Source organism: Corvus brachyrhynchos, unplaced genomic scaffold, assembly GCF_000691975.1.
Source record: "Corvus brachyrhynchos isolate BGI_N302 unplaced genomic scaffold, ASM69197v1 scaffold167, whole genome shotgun sequence".
In the NCBI taxonomy this organism is placed as follows: Eukaryota; Metazoa; Chordata; class Aves; order Passeriformes; family Corvidae; genus Corvus; species Corvus brachyrhynchos.
In genome coordinates, this window is record NW_008239547.1 from 3,725,807 (window position 1) to 3,742,187 (window position 16,381).

The window sequence follows — 16,381 nt, forward strand, 5'->3', positions numbered from 1 at the left end:
TGTTTTAATTTCTGAATGTAAATCATCTTGTTGAAGAAATCCCAATACAGGTAATCCATTCCGAACACTCTGTGACATACAGCCTAATTTCTTACTCTACCTTTCTAATTACTTTTCTCTAATTTAGCTGTCTAAGAATCTCCTGAGTAGTTTGAGAGTTTTTTTACACTTGACATATGCATGCAACAGCTACAAATAGCTGAAAACAAACCAGAAGACTGGCAATTACTGTGCTATCCTAACTTCCAGCACTTTTTCCTGCTGTGTTAACAATAGCTAGAGTAGTATTGTACCACACCCTCCTCCACCTCTCTGAACCAAAGGATCACCCTTACTTTTCACTAAACATCAGCTTTTTAGAGAGTTTACCCTGATCAGTTTTATACTTAGTTCAGGCCTAATACATTGCATTTTCCTGAGGTCAGAACCATAGTTCTAGTACACTTCTATAGCACACTGCTAGATTCCAACCTGTAATTAAAAATTAAGTTGACAGAAATTTGACTTGACTGCTATATTAATACTTTCCTCATTCTTCATGGAACTTTTGATACTGAGAATCAAAAACATGTTTTTTAAAATCTTGGAGGTCCTATCCTACAAAGAGATGTGTGCTAAACCTCAGGAGTTCATCACTCAGAACAGGACTTCTTCCTCGGTTCCGGAATCATCTTCTAAGTTGTTTTGTCTTTTGTTGTTCAAAACTTAAGAGGATTCTTAACACTTAACAAATACTGCATCTTCCTTTTATACACTTTCTGATACACCTTGACAGTTCCATGTGGTATATCAAGCTAGATCTAACCTGTATATAATCTAATTATCTGAGAAAATTTCTCTGAGGGTAGTGAATTCTCATTTGCGCCTTCCTCCAAGCCCCTAGCTTCTGGGAATGTCTACTTGAGCTACAAGAACTATTTTCCAGGAATCAGTTTCTCATGTGGCTTTTCTTTCATACAAAAAAATATTGGTATTTCTGAGATTTTTATGGCAGAACTAGATCTGTTTCAATAAAAACTAATCTTTTCAAGATGGATTATCAGCATAATAATTAAAGTAACTGAGAAATGAGAAACTTTTGTTTTTCATCATCCAAACCTTTGCTTAAAGAGAAATTTTCCTCTTTGTTCACTGTAATTTGGAAGTATCCCTACAAATATTTTTTTCAAGAGTAAACATCAACAGAATGAAAAAAAGAGCAATAAAGTAAGCAAATAATTTTAAAAAACAACAAAACAAAACGAATTTTTGCTGGCATTTCAACTGCTTCACAGATGGAATGACATGAGCTGGCTCTGCAACAGGCAGGCTGCAGTCTGACAGAGCTGTTGGCTCGGGCCATCTTGTGTCCAGGAGCAGTACGGCTGCTCCCACGCCCACTGCACCCGGAGCTACACGGGCACAGGCACCTGCACCAGTTCACGGCCGAGTCAGCACAACATCTCAGCAGTGAACCTCAGGCACAGGAAATACTCTGGAGCACTTTAGAGATAATTAAGTGCTGCTGCAGGAGCCAGCAGGGTTTGTTAGTTCTAGCTTCATGCCAGACAGGCTCATCCCTCCAGATCTACTTAGGTGTTTTCGTATTATCCTCGCTCCCTTTTCTTTAGTGCCCTCCCATCTTGAGTTTGGATAGGGTTTACTGCTTGAGACTCAGCACTGTGTAACACATGGATTCAGCTTGAGCTGCGCCGGGCTAGTAACCTTTGTGGAGCATCAAGCACTTGCCAAAGACATGTGAGTAGCCCAACAAAAATCTGTTTGCAGTTGGACAGAATTATTGCCTACAGCTATACTAATAAATAAAACAGGCTAGGGCTCGTTCTCTAGCCCTGAGGACAAGAAGCACAACATAGCATCCACACAGCTAAAATCTCTTATCCTCACCATGCAGGGTGGCCTCGCCCATTCTGTCTAATGGGAACAATCTGTTGCCTACACTGTTCCCAAAGAGTGTCTGGGCATTATCTGGGAGAGCGCTTGCTGGCACAGGCCAAACTGTATAAGGGACTGTGCTGGTAGTTAAACAGTATGGATAATCCTAACATAGAGCCTGAACCTTGAAACGTTTGGCCCTGTTTAGTTAACTAGTACAGAGAGAGCCATTCAGTCCATCTCATTACTGATTGATCCAAAATCAGGATACCTCTGCACATACTCAAAGTCCACAGAAAAGAAGGATACATCCTCATGAAAAGTTATTTTACTGTGCAATCAAGAATGCAAAAAAGCAGTAGAACAGCAGTAAAGGATGTAAAGACCATGGGTCTGTATGCCAACAGTTTGAGAACTCATTTAGGAGAGTAAAAAGACAGAATGCAAAACCTGGAAATCTTCCTAATTTTTATCCAGTCTTTATCTGTCATATGTGCTTATCCAGCAAGGTACACTAAAATTAGGGCAGCAGGAAGATGTTACTGCTTACGAATACTCTTTCTAACCTTTCTAATCCATCTTTCATTCTTTTGTACAGAGCAGCATAATTTCATCAGGAAACTTAGGACATATGCAGTGGAGCCAGATTCCTTTTTTTGGTAAGGTGCGTGCATCTGATAAATTAATTTTAGATGAGAGGGTAAAGTCTTCTCAATCATTACGCTGCTCCATGGAAGGTGGAGAGTGACAACTCCTACTGTCACATTCTCAGATAATTACTCAGGACCCTGGTACTGAGGGGTTGCTGGTACCTACAGTAGGACTCTCATCAGCTAATTCCACTCATTTAGAAGCTGGGTCTCCAAACAAAGCTACTTTCCTGAGCCCCTTCTGTAGTCAAGAAGAGAGGCATGTAGGCTAATTATCCTAGACTTCAGTATATTTCTAATACATATTAGATATCTATCCTACAATGAGATAATTTGGTTTCTGCTTCTCTTGATGTAAAATGTTAAAGTTAAGTGTACTACATACTCTCTCTACCATGCAGCAGTGATTCTGGCTTGTAAGCTACAGACAGGAGGGCGATATCAGATATGGCCACGTGTCAAATGTTTGGTATGTGCTAGTACAGCTCCTGACTCATATCCTATAGCTTAACTAGAGGCACCACTTGTCTCCATTGACTGTTAAGATTCTAGGACCTTAACACTGTACCCTGATGAGGTCAGGTGACAATTTTTTAAGTACTATAAAACCTAAGTTGAAAGCCCAACTGATTATAAAGACTGATTATGAAGAAGCATGACACAACAGTTTTGAAAACAATAGAGGCCCGTAAAATCAAAACATGATAATGTAATAAATGCTTGTAAAATTAAATTGTTACTTTAGCACATTTTCTCTAGTGATTGCACATTTCCAGATTGCTCCTGTCACAGCTGCCAAAAGTTGCTTGTTTTCACTGTTATCAAGCAGAACAGATAGTGGTTGTAGACCTTCATGTTTTCTAACCAGGTCACGTATTTCTTCATCTTCTGCACACTATAAAAAAACAATTAAACATATATATGATGTAAAAATGTGTCAAATTATGTCTTCAAAAGCTAGCTGAATTACATTTTAACTAGTAAAAGCTAATAGAGAAGAAAACATAAATATTATATTCAAGCATCTGAATATGCTAACAACTCACTAAGTGAGTTTGACAGTAAACTGCTCCTGTATTTGCAGCAGTGCTTGTACTGTCACATTGTCCACTTTAGGGCCAAACAAACAAAAAACCCAAAACAGCTCTATGCACAGTATGCTTTACCTCTCTCCACTGGTTACCTGTGCAACTTAAGGGTTGCACACAAGAAGAGCAAGTAGGAATCTAATTATAATATTAAATATGCAGCTAAAATATTCACAACATTTCCATAATTTTTTACGCATTAGAGAAATAGTGAAATTAAGAAAATTTAAAACTGCCAATGACATGAAAACAAAGGGCTAATGCTGGTTCTGATCTACTGATTATAATACAATTACCTTAAATATGGCACTTGCACAATGCATCTGGAGCTCCTCATGCTCACAACTCAGATTTTTCACTAGGTTCTCAATCATGCCTTCTGTCCTTATTGCAAGTCTGTAACTTGGCTAAAAAGATAAACTGCATCTTTTAGATCCTGCATATTAACAGTTAATAGGTCACAATAATAATACAATGCTACAATGCTAGGGTTTGATATTGAGAAGCCTTGTACTTTACATAACTACAAGTCATCATTGCCTTGAAAATACTACTGATGATCTCAAAGGTAAGCAGGTACATTCTCTGCAGTGCTCTTCAAATCACCTGTAAAACGAGGTACTGCACTGCCTATCTTGTAGCCACTTGGCTTACGCAGAATGCAGAATATTCTGAATGGTGTCCAGACTCCCTGCTCAGACCCAAGAAAGCAAAAGATGCTGCAGAATGGGATCAAGAAGTACCCACTCACTTCATCGAGAACCAGCAGCCAAAACAACAGATCTATTCCTAAAACAAGGTTAGAAAAACATGTTCTTAGGATTAACATGTTTTAGTGATATTTTAATCCAAATTTTAACCTACAGGCATTGTAACAGGATCATTTTTTAAGTGAGGGAAACATCTGTGTAAGAAATGCATTTAGTGTTCCTTCCAAGTTAGGCCATACAAGAAACCCTCAAAAATGACACCTTCTCAATATATACTTACTGAACCTAAAATCTGCCAGGTTTGTGTCTCATGGAACATGCATAAATTTGTGAAATTCAAGAAGCTAATTTTTAGTAGACAAAGTGTTTAACAATGTAAAATCTCTTGAGGAATTATATCTTTAGTGCCTCAAATTCACCAAGACAAATTATATTTTTTTATCTGAAATGCAATATACCTCAAATTCAAATGAAGATACAGAATCATAAACAAATAGAATCATTTAGGTTGGAAAAGACCTTTAAGATCACTGAGTCCAACCATTATCCCAGCACTGAGAAGTCCACCACTAAACTGCATCCTTAATGCCACATCTGCACATCTTTTAAGTAATTCCAGGGATGGTGACTCAATCATTCCCCTGGGCAGCCTGCTCCAGTGCTTGACAATCCTTTTGGTGATAATATCCAATCTAAACCTCCCCTGATTCAACCTGAGGCCATTTCCTCTGATCCTATTGCTTGTTACGTGGGGGAAAAGAACAACCCCACCTGGCTCCAACTTTCTTTCAGGTAGTTGGAGGAAGTGATCAGGTCCCCTCTGAGCCTCCTTCTCTCCAGGCTAAACACCCCCAGTTCCCTCAGCTGTTCCTCATCAGACTTGTGCTCCAGACCCTTCCCCAGCTCCATTGCCCTTCTCTGGACACACTCCAGCACCTCAAGATCCTTCCCAAATTGAGGGACCCAGAAGTGAACACAGGATTTGAGCAGTGCCAGGAGGATGATCACTGCCCTGGTCCTCCTGGCCACACTATTGCTGATACAGGCCAGGATGCCATTGGTTTTCTAGGCCACCTGGGCACTCACTGGCTCATGTTCAGCCCTCCACGTCTTTTTCCACCAGGCAGTCTTCCAGCTACTCCTCCCCAGCCTGCAGTGCTGCAGGGCTTGTTGTGACCCAGGTGCAGGACTTGTCACTTGGCCTTGCTGAACCTCAGACCACCGGCCTTGGCCTGTTGATCCAGCCTGTGCAGATCCCTCTGCAGAGCCTTCCTTCCCTCTAGTACATTGACACTCCCACCCTTGGTGTGCCCTTGATCCCCTCAACCAGACCATTCATAAAGATATTAAACAGAACTGTCCCACTCCTGTAATCCCTTACATGGTCATGGTAAAAAATATTTGTATTCAAATTTAAAAACTGAATATACTCAAAGTTGCAAAATGTGTCATGGAAATCCGTAGAAAAATCACATATATTCCTTTCTTCTATTTGCAATGGTTCAGACCCAATGCACAAGGACACTGTAAACCACTCTGCCCTGCACTGCATTGGATCTTCTTGGCCACACCTGCAGGTTAGTTTTGTAGAATTTAAATGCATTGATTAACCAGAATACAGCATCTTAGGTTGCGAAATCTGTAAAGTATGATGAAAAAAATAATAACAAAAAGAAACTGATTAAGACTTTCATTTCTACATTTTTTCTTTCACGCATTACTCCTAGCCTTTTAAATAAAAAATATGTGGCTTTTACTTCAATCCAAGTTGTGACCTTCTCAAAACAACTTTGATTACACAAAGCATCTACTTTCTGAAGGCATAACTGATCTGATTTAAGTGACTGTAGAATGTAATACCTCTTTTTAGTGGCCAATTTCTTTAATGCTTAGAAATAACTTAGCTATATATGTTTACTCACCTCTGAGGCACATTCTTGTAGTGTGCCCACTATTGGGATTAAGATGTTTGTGTGTGAGCATTTGAGCCATCTAGCTAGTAATGGAATGCCACCAGCTTTACGGATTGCTTTCTTGTTTTTGGTGCTTTTGCTGCAGCTCCAGAGTGCCAAAGCCCCACAGCGTGCTGTTTCAGTGTCTTTGGGATTCCAACAGCTCAACCTAAAAAAAATACGACTTTCTTAATATCTACAGGGAACTTTGATATCACGCTGCTTTCTAATTATGGTAAACACTACAATAATCATGTTCACAACACACGATGTGTTTTTTGAACAAAAATACGCATATGACAAGGGTAAAAATTCTAATGTCTGCTTACCAATTTCTTGATTCCTCCATGTTGCCTTACTGTCTTTCGTGCTCGTTTAAATCTAGCAACATTTGCAATTGTTTCAGCTGCCAAACATTTTAGATTGGTATCTGGAGAGTCCAATATTTTCACCATGATCTCTAAGCCTCCAAGATCTGCAATTGCATGTCTGATCAATACATTTTGACTAATTTCCTTCAGGATTTTTAATGAACCAGTCTAAATAATGGGAAATGATAAAAGTTAAACATTATTTAGGTATACAAAAACATTAACATTATTTAAAATGACGGGTTATTTCATTTTTTTCTTTGTATTTAATCGGGAGAGGAAAAGGAAACTGAAAGTCGAAGAGAGATGTCTTTCTAAAAAATCTGAATAAAACAAGAAAGTACAGAAATGAGAAAAGAAATGAACTTTCTTTATACTCTGTAACTTTGAAACTTGAAAAAATATTCTGATAGAAAAGGCATATTCATTGCTCTTTTTGACAAAGCTAGTTACCTGACATTTAATTTCTTCTGTGTCAAGTAAATTAATTAACACTTCAAGACATCCAGTGTCTTTGATGGCCAGCTGACATGTTTCTTGAGACAGATTTAAATCTCTCATTGAACACAGTGCAATTACAGTAGCTGTTGGATCACCTCCCTAAAATAAAGCAATTAATTAACAGATGTGTAAAGTGCATTTAATATAAAATTCAATCACTTCTACTCGTGCTAGTAAAACTACTACTAAAGAAGAAACACGTACACCATTTTGTTTCTATGGTGTTCAATAACGCAAACATAGTAAGAAATTGAGCTCTTGATAAAGTCTGTAAATGGCATAAAGATTCAAATGAGTGCATAGCTCAGGTGGAAAATTACTAACGTGGTTTGCTGAGAATAGACCAGATTGGATGTTTTTCTAAATGATAAGCTCTATTTCAGTCACTGCAACTAGACTAAAAGAAAGAAAAAATCAAAGAACACAACACAGAAAGTTAAACCATATGACAGTGGATTTTTTTGAGTCTACAATATAGGTTTACTGTCAATAAAATCAGGGATGAACCGACTTGCATGGAAATTAGGAGAGCTGAGCTACCATGTAGCTGCAACAGAAGCTGGAGTGCATAAACATTGCCAGCTGGTACTAACGTGGAAGATACAACTTAAGAGTACCTAGTAAATCAAACTACAGCATCCACCTCCTGCATTCCAGGGAAGCTTTGGCTCCCATCCCGATCCGAACTGTGCTGCCCAAGCCCATCTCTTTTAAATGAGAGTTTTGAATCTGTAAAGATTTTTAGCCATCCATTCCCAGAGGAGTGTTCTGCTAAATTGTGGACATCATAATGAAACATAGAATATTCAAAAACTGAGTAATGTTTGCTAACATAAAACAGATCTAACAAAAACAGAACTTCTGAAGCATATTTTTCTTAAATGTAAACAGAAACAGTAAGACAAATACAGTACAAAAGGAATTTAAATTTAATATGCTCTTCAAGTTCTGATAAATGTAGTAGAGAATCACAGGTGAGAAAAAACATCCAAAAATAATGTGAGAGAACTACTTCATAAAGTTTCAGACCAGTAATTTACATCAGACAAAACTGCTAATCAATAAAGTATATATTCATAGCACTTCATAATTTTTACTTAAATTTCTTGTAACAATAGATACCACAGAATTTCCCCCAAAACAGTGGTTAAATATAAAGGTAATTTTTAAACATCTGTAACAGAGTGTCCTAGAGGAAGATGCCTACAATTTTAAAAAATTATCTTTTTTTAATCTTTTTTAACATCTCGACTTCAGGAGAATGAAATGTATCTTTCCTTAACAACATATTTTCATCTACTTTGAAAATATGTCCTAGAGTATAAAATAATGTAACAATTTCTCAAGCAGTTTCCTAGAGAAATCAGTTTATCTCCACATATAAAACTCTAAATTATTTTTTTTTAAATCTGTAAAATATGATTACAAAACTACACAGAATATTCTGCAGCTCAAAAAAACTAACAGCTGTCCTTCTATGAAAGTTGTGGCCTTTTCACATAGATTAGACTTTGATTTTTACTTTGCCTTGCATGATAAAAAATTTACAACAGGTATTTTAAAAGAAAACTTGTCTTTTTATTATTTTACATAAGTGTAAGAAGTATACTGCTAACCTGAAAAGTGATGTCTCTTTTTCTGAGGACTGCTTCTCCTACACTGAAACTGCATTGACACATTAACAGAGTCATCAGTAATTCCCTTACCTTACATGTATAAGGGTTGGCATATGACATTTAATATGGACCAGGTTTTTAAAAAATAAACAGCTTTTAATTTTCATATACTGAAAAAAAATACAACTGTATATATTAAAATATATATATATGCACGTTATTTTTTAAGCTTCAAAAACTAACACACCACTTCAAGGGTTTTTAATGTAAAACCACAATCAAATATTTTTCATATGTGCTGAAGCATCCGTTCTACAAAATAAGAAATATTACTGATGGTTTCACCAATTATTATTCATTTCTTGAAGTTATCATTACAGTAAGTCTTGCAGTAGTTACAGCATAGATTCTAACATGCATGGAAATAGTTACCTCTCCATTAAGTTGACATAAAATCTGCATCATGTTGCTATACCATTTGAAATCTGATATGTTGGAAGCAAAATAGACTCTATTGGCAGATCAACAGTCAATTTTAAGGCTTGAAATTAAACACAGACTTAGTTAAAAATGTGTCTCTTTTCCTATATATTGGTATAACATATATATCTACAAATTAAATGAAAATAAACCAGTATCATTGTGACAGTACCAGTAGAACATCTGTGCCCTGTATGTGTAATGTCTCTGCTACAACACTCACAACTGAGAACAGTTCGGAACTGAGAATTAAAGAACTACTGACAAGATGAAAAAAGAATGAAAAGAAAAGAAAAACACAAGCAAATACAGACACAAACCAAAATACAATTACCAAGGAACACACAAGTTCAAACCATCATTTTGTTTGGTACTTCTGTAATAATCAAGAGGAAAAACTCTGTTAGTCAATGGCAAGCTTTCAACAAATGGAACCAAGAAAGCAGAAACACTAAGGGGTCTTTTTTCTGCATTAACCTTTAATATATTCTGCTAAAGGTTACTTAATGCCACTGATGGCATAGTGAACACTCTGACTATGCTAAGGACATAACTAGTCAGTTAGTACTTAGACAACTTAGATGTTTTCATACTAGATGAGCTCAATGGACTCTGCTCTATGGTACTGAGAGAATTGGCTGATGCCATGATTAGTTTGCAGAACTGTAGAAAGAAATCTGTTGTTATCAACAGAACACAACACTGATATTACCTATCAATATCACAGTGTTGCTAAACAAAAAAGCAAACTTTACAGAGAGACTTATAACCAGATCTGTAACCTGTAAGAGACAAGAAATCCTCCTTTGGTTTGGCACCAAATTTACGTATTACGTTCATTCTAGGTATTACACTTCAAAAAAGATACTGAGAAAGTTGATGAAGTCCAGAGGACACCAAAATATCTCAGAATTATGATCTCCACCAAAAAATGGAAGGAACTGGAGCTGTTTACTCTGGAGAATAAGAAGGTGGTTTAAAGAACACCTTCAATGCCAATCACCTGTTCTCCAGGTCCAGACAAGAAATAATGGGGTTTAATGGCATCAGGGTTGATCTATTCTAGGTAATAAAAAAGACTCAACAAAACCAGCTTTATTGGTAAGAACATTTGAATTCTTGAATATATTGCCTACAGCAGTCATAAAATCTCCATGACAGGAAAGAAAAGGTAGAGAAACATTTGTCCAGAAGACACACATTGATGCTGTTTCGCAAGCAGATGGAGTCAATGACTTCCTACATTCTGCTCTAGTCCTACTTTCTGGTTGTTTTTTTTTTTTTTGTGAACTTTTACTACCATGAAATTTTGGAAATAATAAATGGTTTTGATATTTACTTCTTTTTTAAAAAAAATAGTAGACCCATAATAGATAATACAAGCATAGATACAGATAATAGATAATAAAATATACAAGCTTAAGTTCCAATAGCACATGTCCCATCCCAATTTAACCATTCCTAGTCAATACAAAGCTTTAATTTTTGAACTGATGATGTCAGTTTAGCAGGCTAGGAAAGAAAGATACAAAATTTCCTCTAGAGTCATCTCTTTCAGCTGAAACCTAAAGGCATTATAGGAGTACAAGTACAAGTACAAGTACAAGTAATAGAAGTATGAACAGGATTATAAAGAAGATTATTCCAAATTTGTAGCCCAAGTTGTAGCAACAGGAATTCTATGCATAGAAATACATAAACATTACAACAAAGTTACAGTTTCCCAAGACAAAGCAAAATTAAGTACAATGAAAATTATACAGCTTTTGGCTCACAAATATCTCTAAAAATATGGCACCAATTTCATTTGGTTTACGATTTAGAGTGAACATGACTGAATGCTACCAGAAAATGAAATATTGTTTTACTCTGCATGGCAATGTCAAAGACTTTTTTTTTTCTGTTTAGAGCAATGGCTGAAATATATTTTGCCAGAGTAAAAGTGTATTTTCTCTACTGTATTAAGTAAATCCTGGATAGATAGTTAAATGTGCATGTCTATGGTAACAAGCCTATGGCTGAATAACAGGAAAGAAAATTGCTGTTTGTGGGCAGTTTTTTCATTCTTCTGTATAATACCACTGTTTTGATTATGAGTATATATAATCTGAATGGAAATTACAATATACTTGACAAAATGAAGACCAAATATACCAAGTCAATGTATTTTTTAAAAATACTGAACAAACAAAATAGCATAATGTGATAGCCTCAAAAAAGTAGGTATATTATTGTTATATCAGACTTCTTAAATTAGAATTCATTAAGGGAACAAAAAAAAACTCCTAGAAAAAAGAGCATTGTTTAAGTGGAATCCCAGTCCAAAGTAATATTGTAATTTTTATAAAACAAGAAATCCAAAACAAATAGTAAAGTATGAAACAGAATTCTTAGTTTAAAGGTTAGTGACTTTTTTATTTTCTGTTGAACTTGACTCTCTAAATCACAGACCCTTTTGTAATTTTCTGCTAGAAAATACTTCCACATCTAAATAAATTTTGATACAGCTTAATGAAAGACTGAGTATTGCAATATAAAATACATAATATGCTTCAGCAAGGCAAGTTTTCTATGCTAGTGAATCTCTAAACACTCTGAGTTTTGTTATGGTTTAAATACTAGTTCCAATTTTTCATCTTAGTTTATAAAACATACAAGCTGCAACTTGTTAAGACATGAGTTATGGACAAGTATAACTGAGTTATGGAATAATTCCCTGACCCACTTCCTGAATCTTCTGGCGTTCTTTAGCTCCAGCCTGGCAGTATGTAAACCATACAGATTAATATAAGTAAAGCCAGTGGAAAATCACAGGCATCACAAAGTTTCAAAACATTCACACTGGACTACAACAATGCACAGAAGCTGCACAGTTTTAGCTGCAGATTAATACCTTGACCTTGATCCTACACAGTGGCAGAAGTGACACATATATCATGACCCAGATACAGTTTAAATTGTCATATTTTATGAAATTGAAAATAAATGAGTTTTCAAAAGAAAGAATGTCTATTATTTTCTGCGTGAACCAGGAGGTTTTGTTAGGCAAGCATTGATTCCCTCTTGAAAACTCTTCCAAGACATGTATCCATTCTGTAAGCTTTCCTTTTCTGATTCATAGAAATTGGATTCTGCTATAGAGGAGGTAAGAGTCTAACAGTTCATGTACAAACATATGAACTTTTACTTCACTGGACTAGGAATAATAGAATACTTTTCCTAGTAACTTCTCAAACCTCAGACTTGGAGAGAAGTGAAATGGTGACCCCAAAACCACAGAAAACCTGGCCAAGATAATATATAATATCTTAACAGTGCAAGTTTATCTTCTAGTCCATTGCGAAATTTTCGTTTTAGGGGTGCATTTCTTCCCCAGATGCATCTGGACAATTTTGTAAGGACACTTCATGTGAGGAAAATAAAGCATATATGTGTTTTAAAAGAACATGTAGAAATTAGAAGGAAATAGGATTGAATGAGAAAGAGAAAAAGGTCTAGAATAAATTCAAAAAAGAAAAAAACCCTATACAAACAGCACTACTGTCAACAGTAATTTAACATTGTAAACTCTGACTGCAGGCTTGGAGATGAGACATATGCTGTCCGTAACACAGGTGTGCTACTGACCTTGTGTGACAGTGTCAGACCTGCCTGAGCATTTCTGATTTTGCCTAGTACTTGGCTCACAAAGAGGATAAAAGCCTTAATGTTATTACAGCCATTTTAATTTTATGTATCCAACTAATTTAGGAAACCAGTGGATGTGAATCTGAGAAGAAAAGTTAATGAGGTTGAACCAGGAAGGACCTTTGCCTCTGCAGACTACTTGAGAGATTGCACACTGTTGAAGCTTTATAAGCACTGAACAGACAGAAGAGACAGTCTCATTTGAAACGGGCCAAAAAAAATTTTTGCAAGGAAAACAAAATTATAAAAATAGTTTATGAAAAACTGAGAGATAGGTGCTCTCTGGAGAAATAAAACAAACTTAGAAACGGGGCTTAGTGAGAGCATAGGAAAAACAAATATGGGTGAAGACATGGCTGAAGCACAGGCACGCTTCTGAGATAACTGTGTGTATAGTGAGCTGTGATTAAATTGAGCCTAGAATAATGCGGAACACTTAAAAACAATGCAGAATGTTGTTCTCACTACTTAAAACTCTTGCTACCTTTCGGACACAATCCCATTCTAATTATTTAGGAAACATAACAATTTGATTATCTACTTCATGAATATAAAACCTGAAGTCAGACTGAGACAACAGTGGTAATTTACTACTATTTTAGAGGTACTACAGTTATGGTGTCAAAACCATAGCTCATTAATTTCATTACCTGCTTTCATCATAGAATACAACCCTGCAGAAAGAGGAGAATCAAACTTAAGTTATTTTACATTCTTTTCCTCCATCCTTTATTTTTCATCTACAATCTCTTCTTTCCCCTTTTTTATTGAATTCTGTTTACTTTTTTTCTTCATTTATAGATTGTCTTTCATCTCATCAGGTATGAAACTCTAAGGAATGTGTGACCCTGTGAACATTAATTAAACTTCCACTACACAGAAATTCATCAGAGTTGGTGTTGGTGTTAATGGTCAAAATTCAACTGGTTATTATGAATTTTATATGTCTCTTGGGATGAAGAATGATTGTATGGTATTTGAGGAGAGACCTATTCCAGTGCTTCAGAGTTGCCAATTATAATAATAAATTGAGAGTTCGCCATTTGCCAGTATTTCCTACCTAGTAAAGTTATCACAAAAATATTTCTTTTTTGTGATCAGCACTATCTAGGTTTTTAGAAAATACATATCTTACCTACAAAACGCATTTTTCACATATTTTTATTTCCTTTTTTTTTCAGTAATCACATCCTTTACCAAATTTTAAAATAAAATCTTGGCTAGTACTGGAAGATGGGAGCAAGAGACATTCATGAGCACTAGAGAAGGGAGTGACAGGAAGGCTGATAGGTTTGCCAAGGCTGAAGGGTGAGCCAAACACGTGCCAGGAAACACTAGCAGGTGGCACACGATTATGTCACATACATTTGGTATTTGCTGAAAAGTAACAGCCTTAGCCAAACTAAAGAAAAATTTATTTTTCATCTTGATTTTTCTGTCCAGTTGAATAACCTCCTCCAGATTACCCCACCATATACTTTCATGAGGGAAAAGATTTGTTGTTAGACATTCTACTAATAAGGTGAGTTGGTCAAAGTTGATCACTCCTGAAAAAAGGCATTATACAGAGACAAAGTTATTACATGTACAAAAATATTTTGCATGCATTTACATATGCTTATTATGTATTTACCAGCTAAAATATAATCTTGTGCAAGTCTTGCCAATAAGATATTATAAAGAAAAAACAGTTAGCTCTTATCCACAGATTGTAGAAAAAACTGACGTGCAATATATGTCCTACAGAGATTAGGGACTTTTACTCCTCCTCTTAGATTCTAACATTTGCATCTATCATACATACAGGGCCAGATTTCAGGACTACAGGAACATCCATAAACAACAGAGATTTTAAGACTTCTGTGAGACTGAAAAAACTTTAAAAGTAGCATTACAATGTGCAAAATAAGCAACCAAATGTCTGGTACTTCAGTAGGTAAACTGTAACACTAACATTATTTTTCCTTGTCTTACTAAATTTGTAATTACTTTTTGTGTAATTTACTTTAAACAATTAGTACTTGAAGACTAATTACTTCTACTTATTCCTTTGGGTGGGATGTTCATGTCTTTTTCTGAGGTCCTGCACATTAGAATAAAATAGAATTACTTTTCTGCTAATCCCAAAATACAATCAATTTCTTAATACATGGCTCATGAAGCTGATTTAAATTTTTATAATGAGCAGTAGTGTAATCCTAATAATATGGAATGTTTCCAATTCTATTACAACTTAAGAAAGCTATACTTTTCCATGATGCAGTTTAAAAATACCGTCTGTCCTCTATTGCACGTAAATTTTGAGAAAAATCTACAAGCCACATCAGTGTCTTCACAAGTGCTGTAAATTTATCACTGGCTCTTATAAAAGAGTTGCTGTACACATCAGCTGCTAAACCACACAATTTTCATTTGCACGTGGGCACCTGGGAGCTGCTGTCCAAGGCCACACCCAGGAACATCCCTCCTGGCACCTGTGCAGTGCCATCGCCTTTCTCCAGCTCCTGAGCCTGGCACAGGACACAAACAGCTAGGGAGGGACAGCAGATTTGTCCAGATATGATTCCAAAGTAGAAAAGAAACACAGTGCTGTTCTGGGAATGAGGTCTTTTGCACTGGAGTAATTCCAAACAGATATGAAATTAATGGATATTTTACACAAAGTGTGAGATTTGACTGGTTTCACTAGCACACTCCTGAAATACAGCCAAAAGTAGAATGACTTTCCACGTAAGAAACCGAATGGTCCTGCAGAACTCTCTTCATCCTCATCCTGGCATAGGTGTACGCATAAATCACGCCCTTGCAGGGAAACAAAATCAAACAGCACAAGTTCTTAAGGGATTAAAGACTTATTCTGGATATTGGTGTTATTCCTGGCACAGTCACCAGCCCCAATTCATCTCTCAGCATCTCAGTTTTATCATAAAACTGGCAATAACCAGTGCTCAACAGTGGGCAGCACAAAGGCCAGCTCTCACCATTTTTTTCTTCTTTTTTTTTTCAGTGAACAGCCCCAGCTCTGCCACAAAGAATATTCTGCATTTCTACCTGATGTTCCCCATTTCTAGTAAAAGGAAAACTGAAAAAGATGACCCCTTCATCCTACTCCTAAAACTATTCCGATGTAAAATGTAGTCCTTCCTCTAGAAATCCAATTCCTCAGAAGCACCAATTTAATAAATAATGTCAAATCTGAAGTAGGCTGGGTGAATCTCACTGTTACAAACATCAACAGAGCTCTTCATTCCAATTTTATCTACTCTGGCCCCAAAGGATGCCTAACACAAGGCCATCACCAAGCTCACTGATCTATTTTTCTGCTCTCTGTTAAATCAATGGGGAAGCATGGCAGGAACACACATGCTCCATCTCCTACTTCACAGCCCTGGGAAGATTGAAGGTAGGACAAGGAGCCAGACCACAGAAGCAGCTGCTTCCCAGCGGAACA

At 36.3% G+C, this 16,381-nt stretch overlaps 1 protein-coding gene across 1 annotated transcript in view; it reads right to left on the bottom strand.

Moving 5' to 3' along the window:
- Positions 1 to 16,381, bottom strand: part of ARMC4 (armadillo repeat containing 4) — a 75,038-nt gene that overhangs the window by 44,817 nt on the left and 13,840 nt on the right. The window contains 5 exon segments of the mRNA XM_017741557.1: positions 3,266 to 3,420; positions 3,910 to 4,020; positions 6,246 to 6,444; positions 6,570 to 6,814; positions 7,100 to 7,246. Coding sequence (XP_017597046.1) covers positions 3,266 to 3,420; positions 3,910 to 4,020; positions 6,246 to 6,444; positions 6,570 to 6,814; positions 7,100 to 7,246 — 857 coding nt within the window.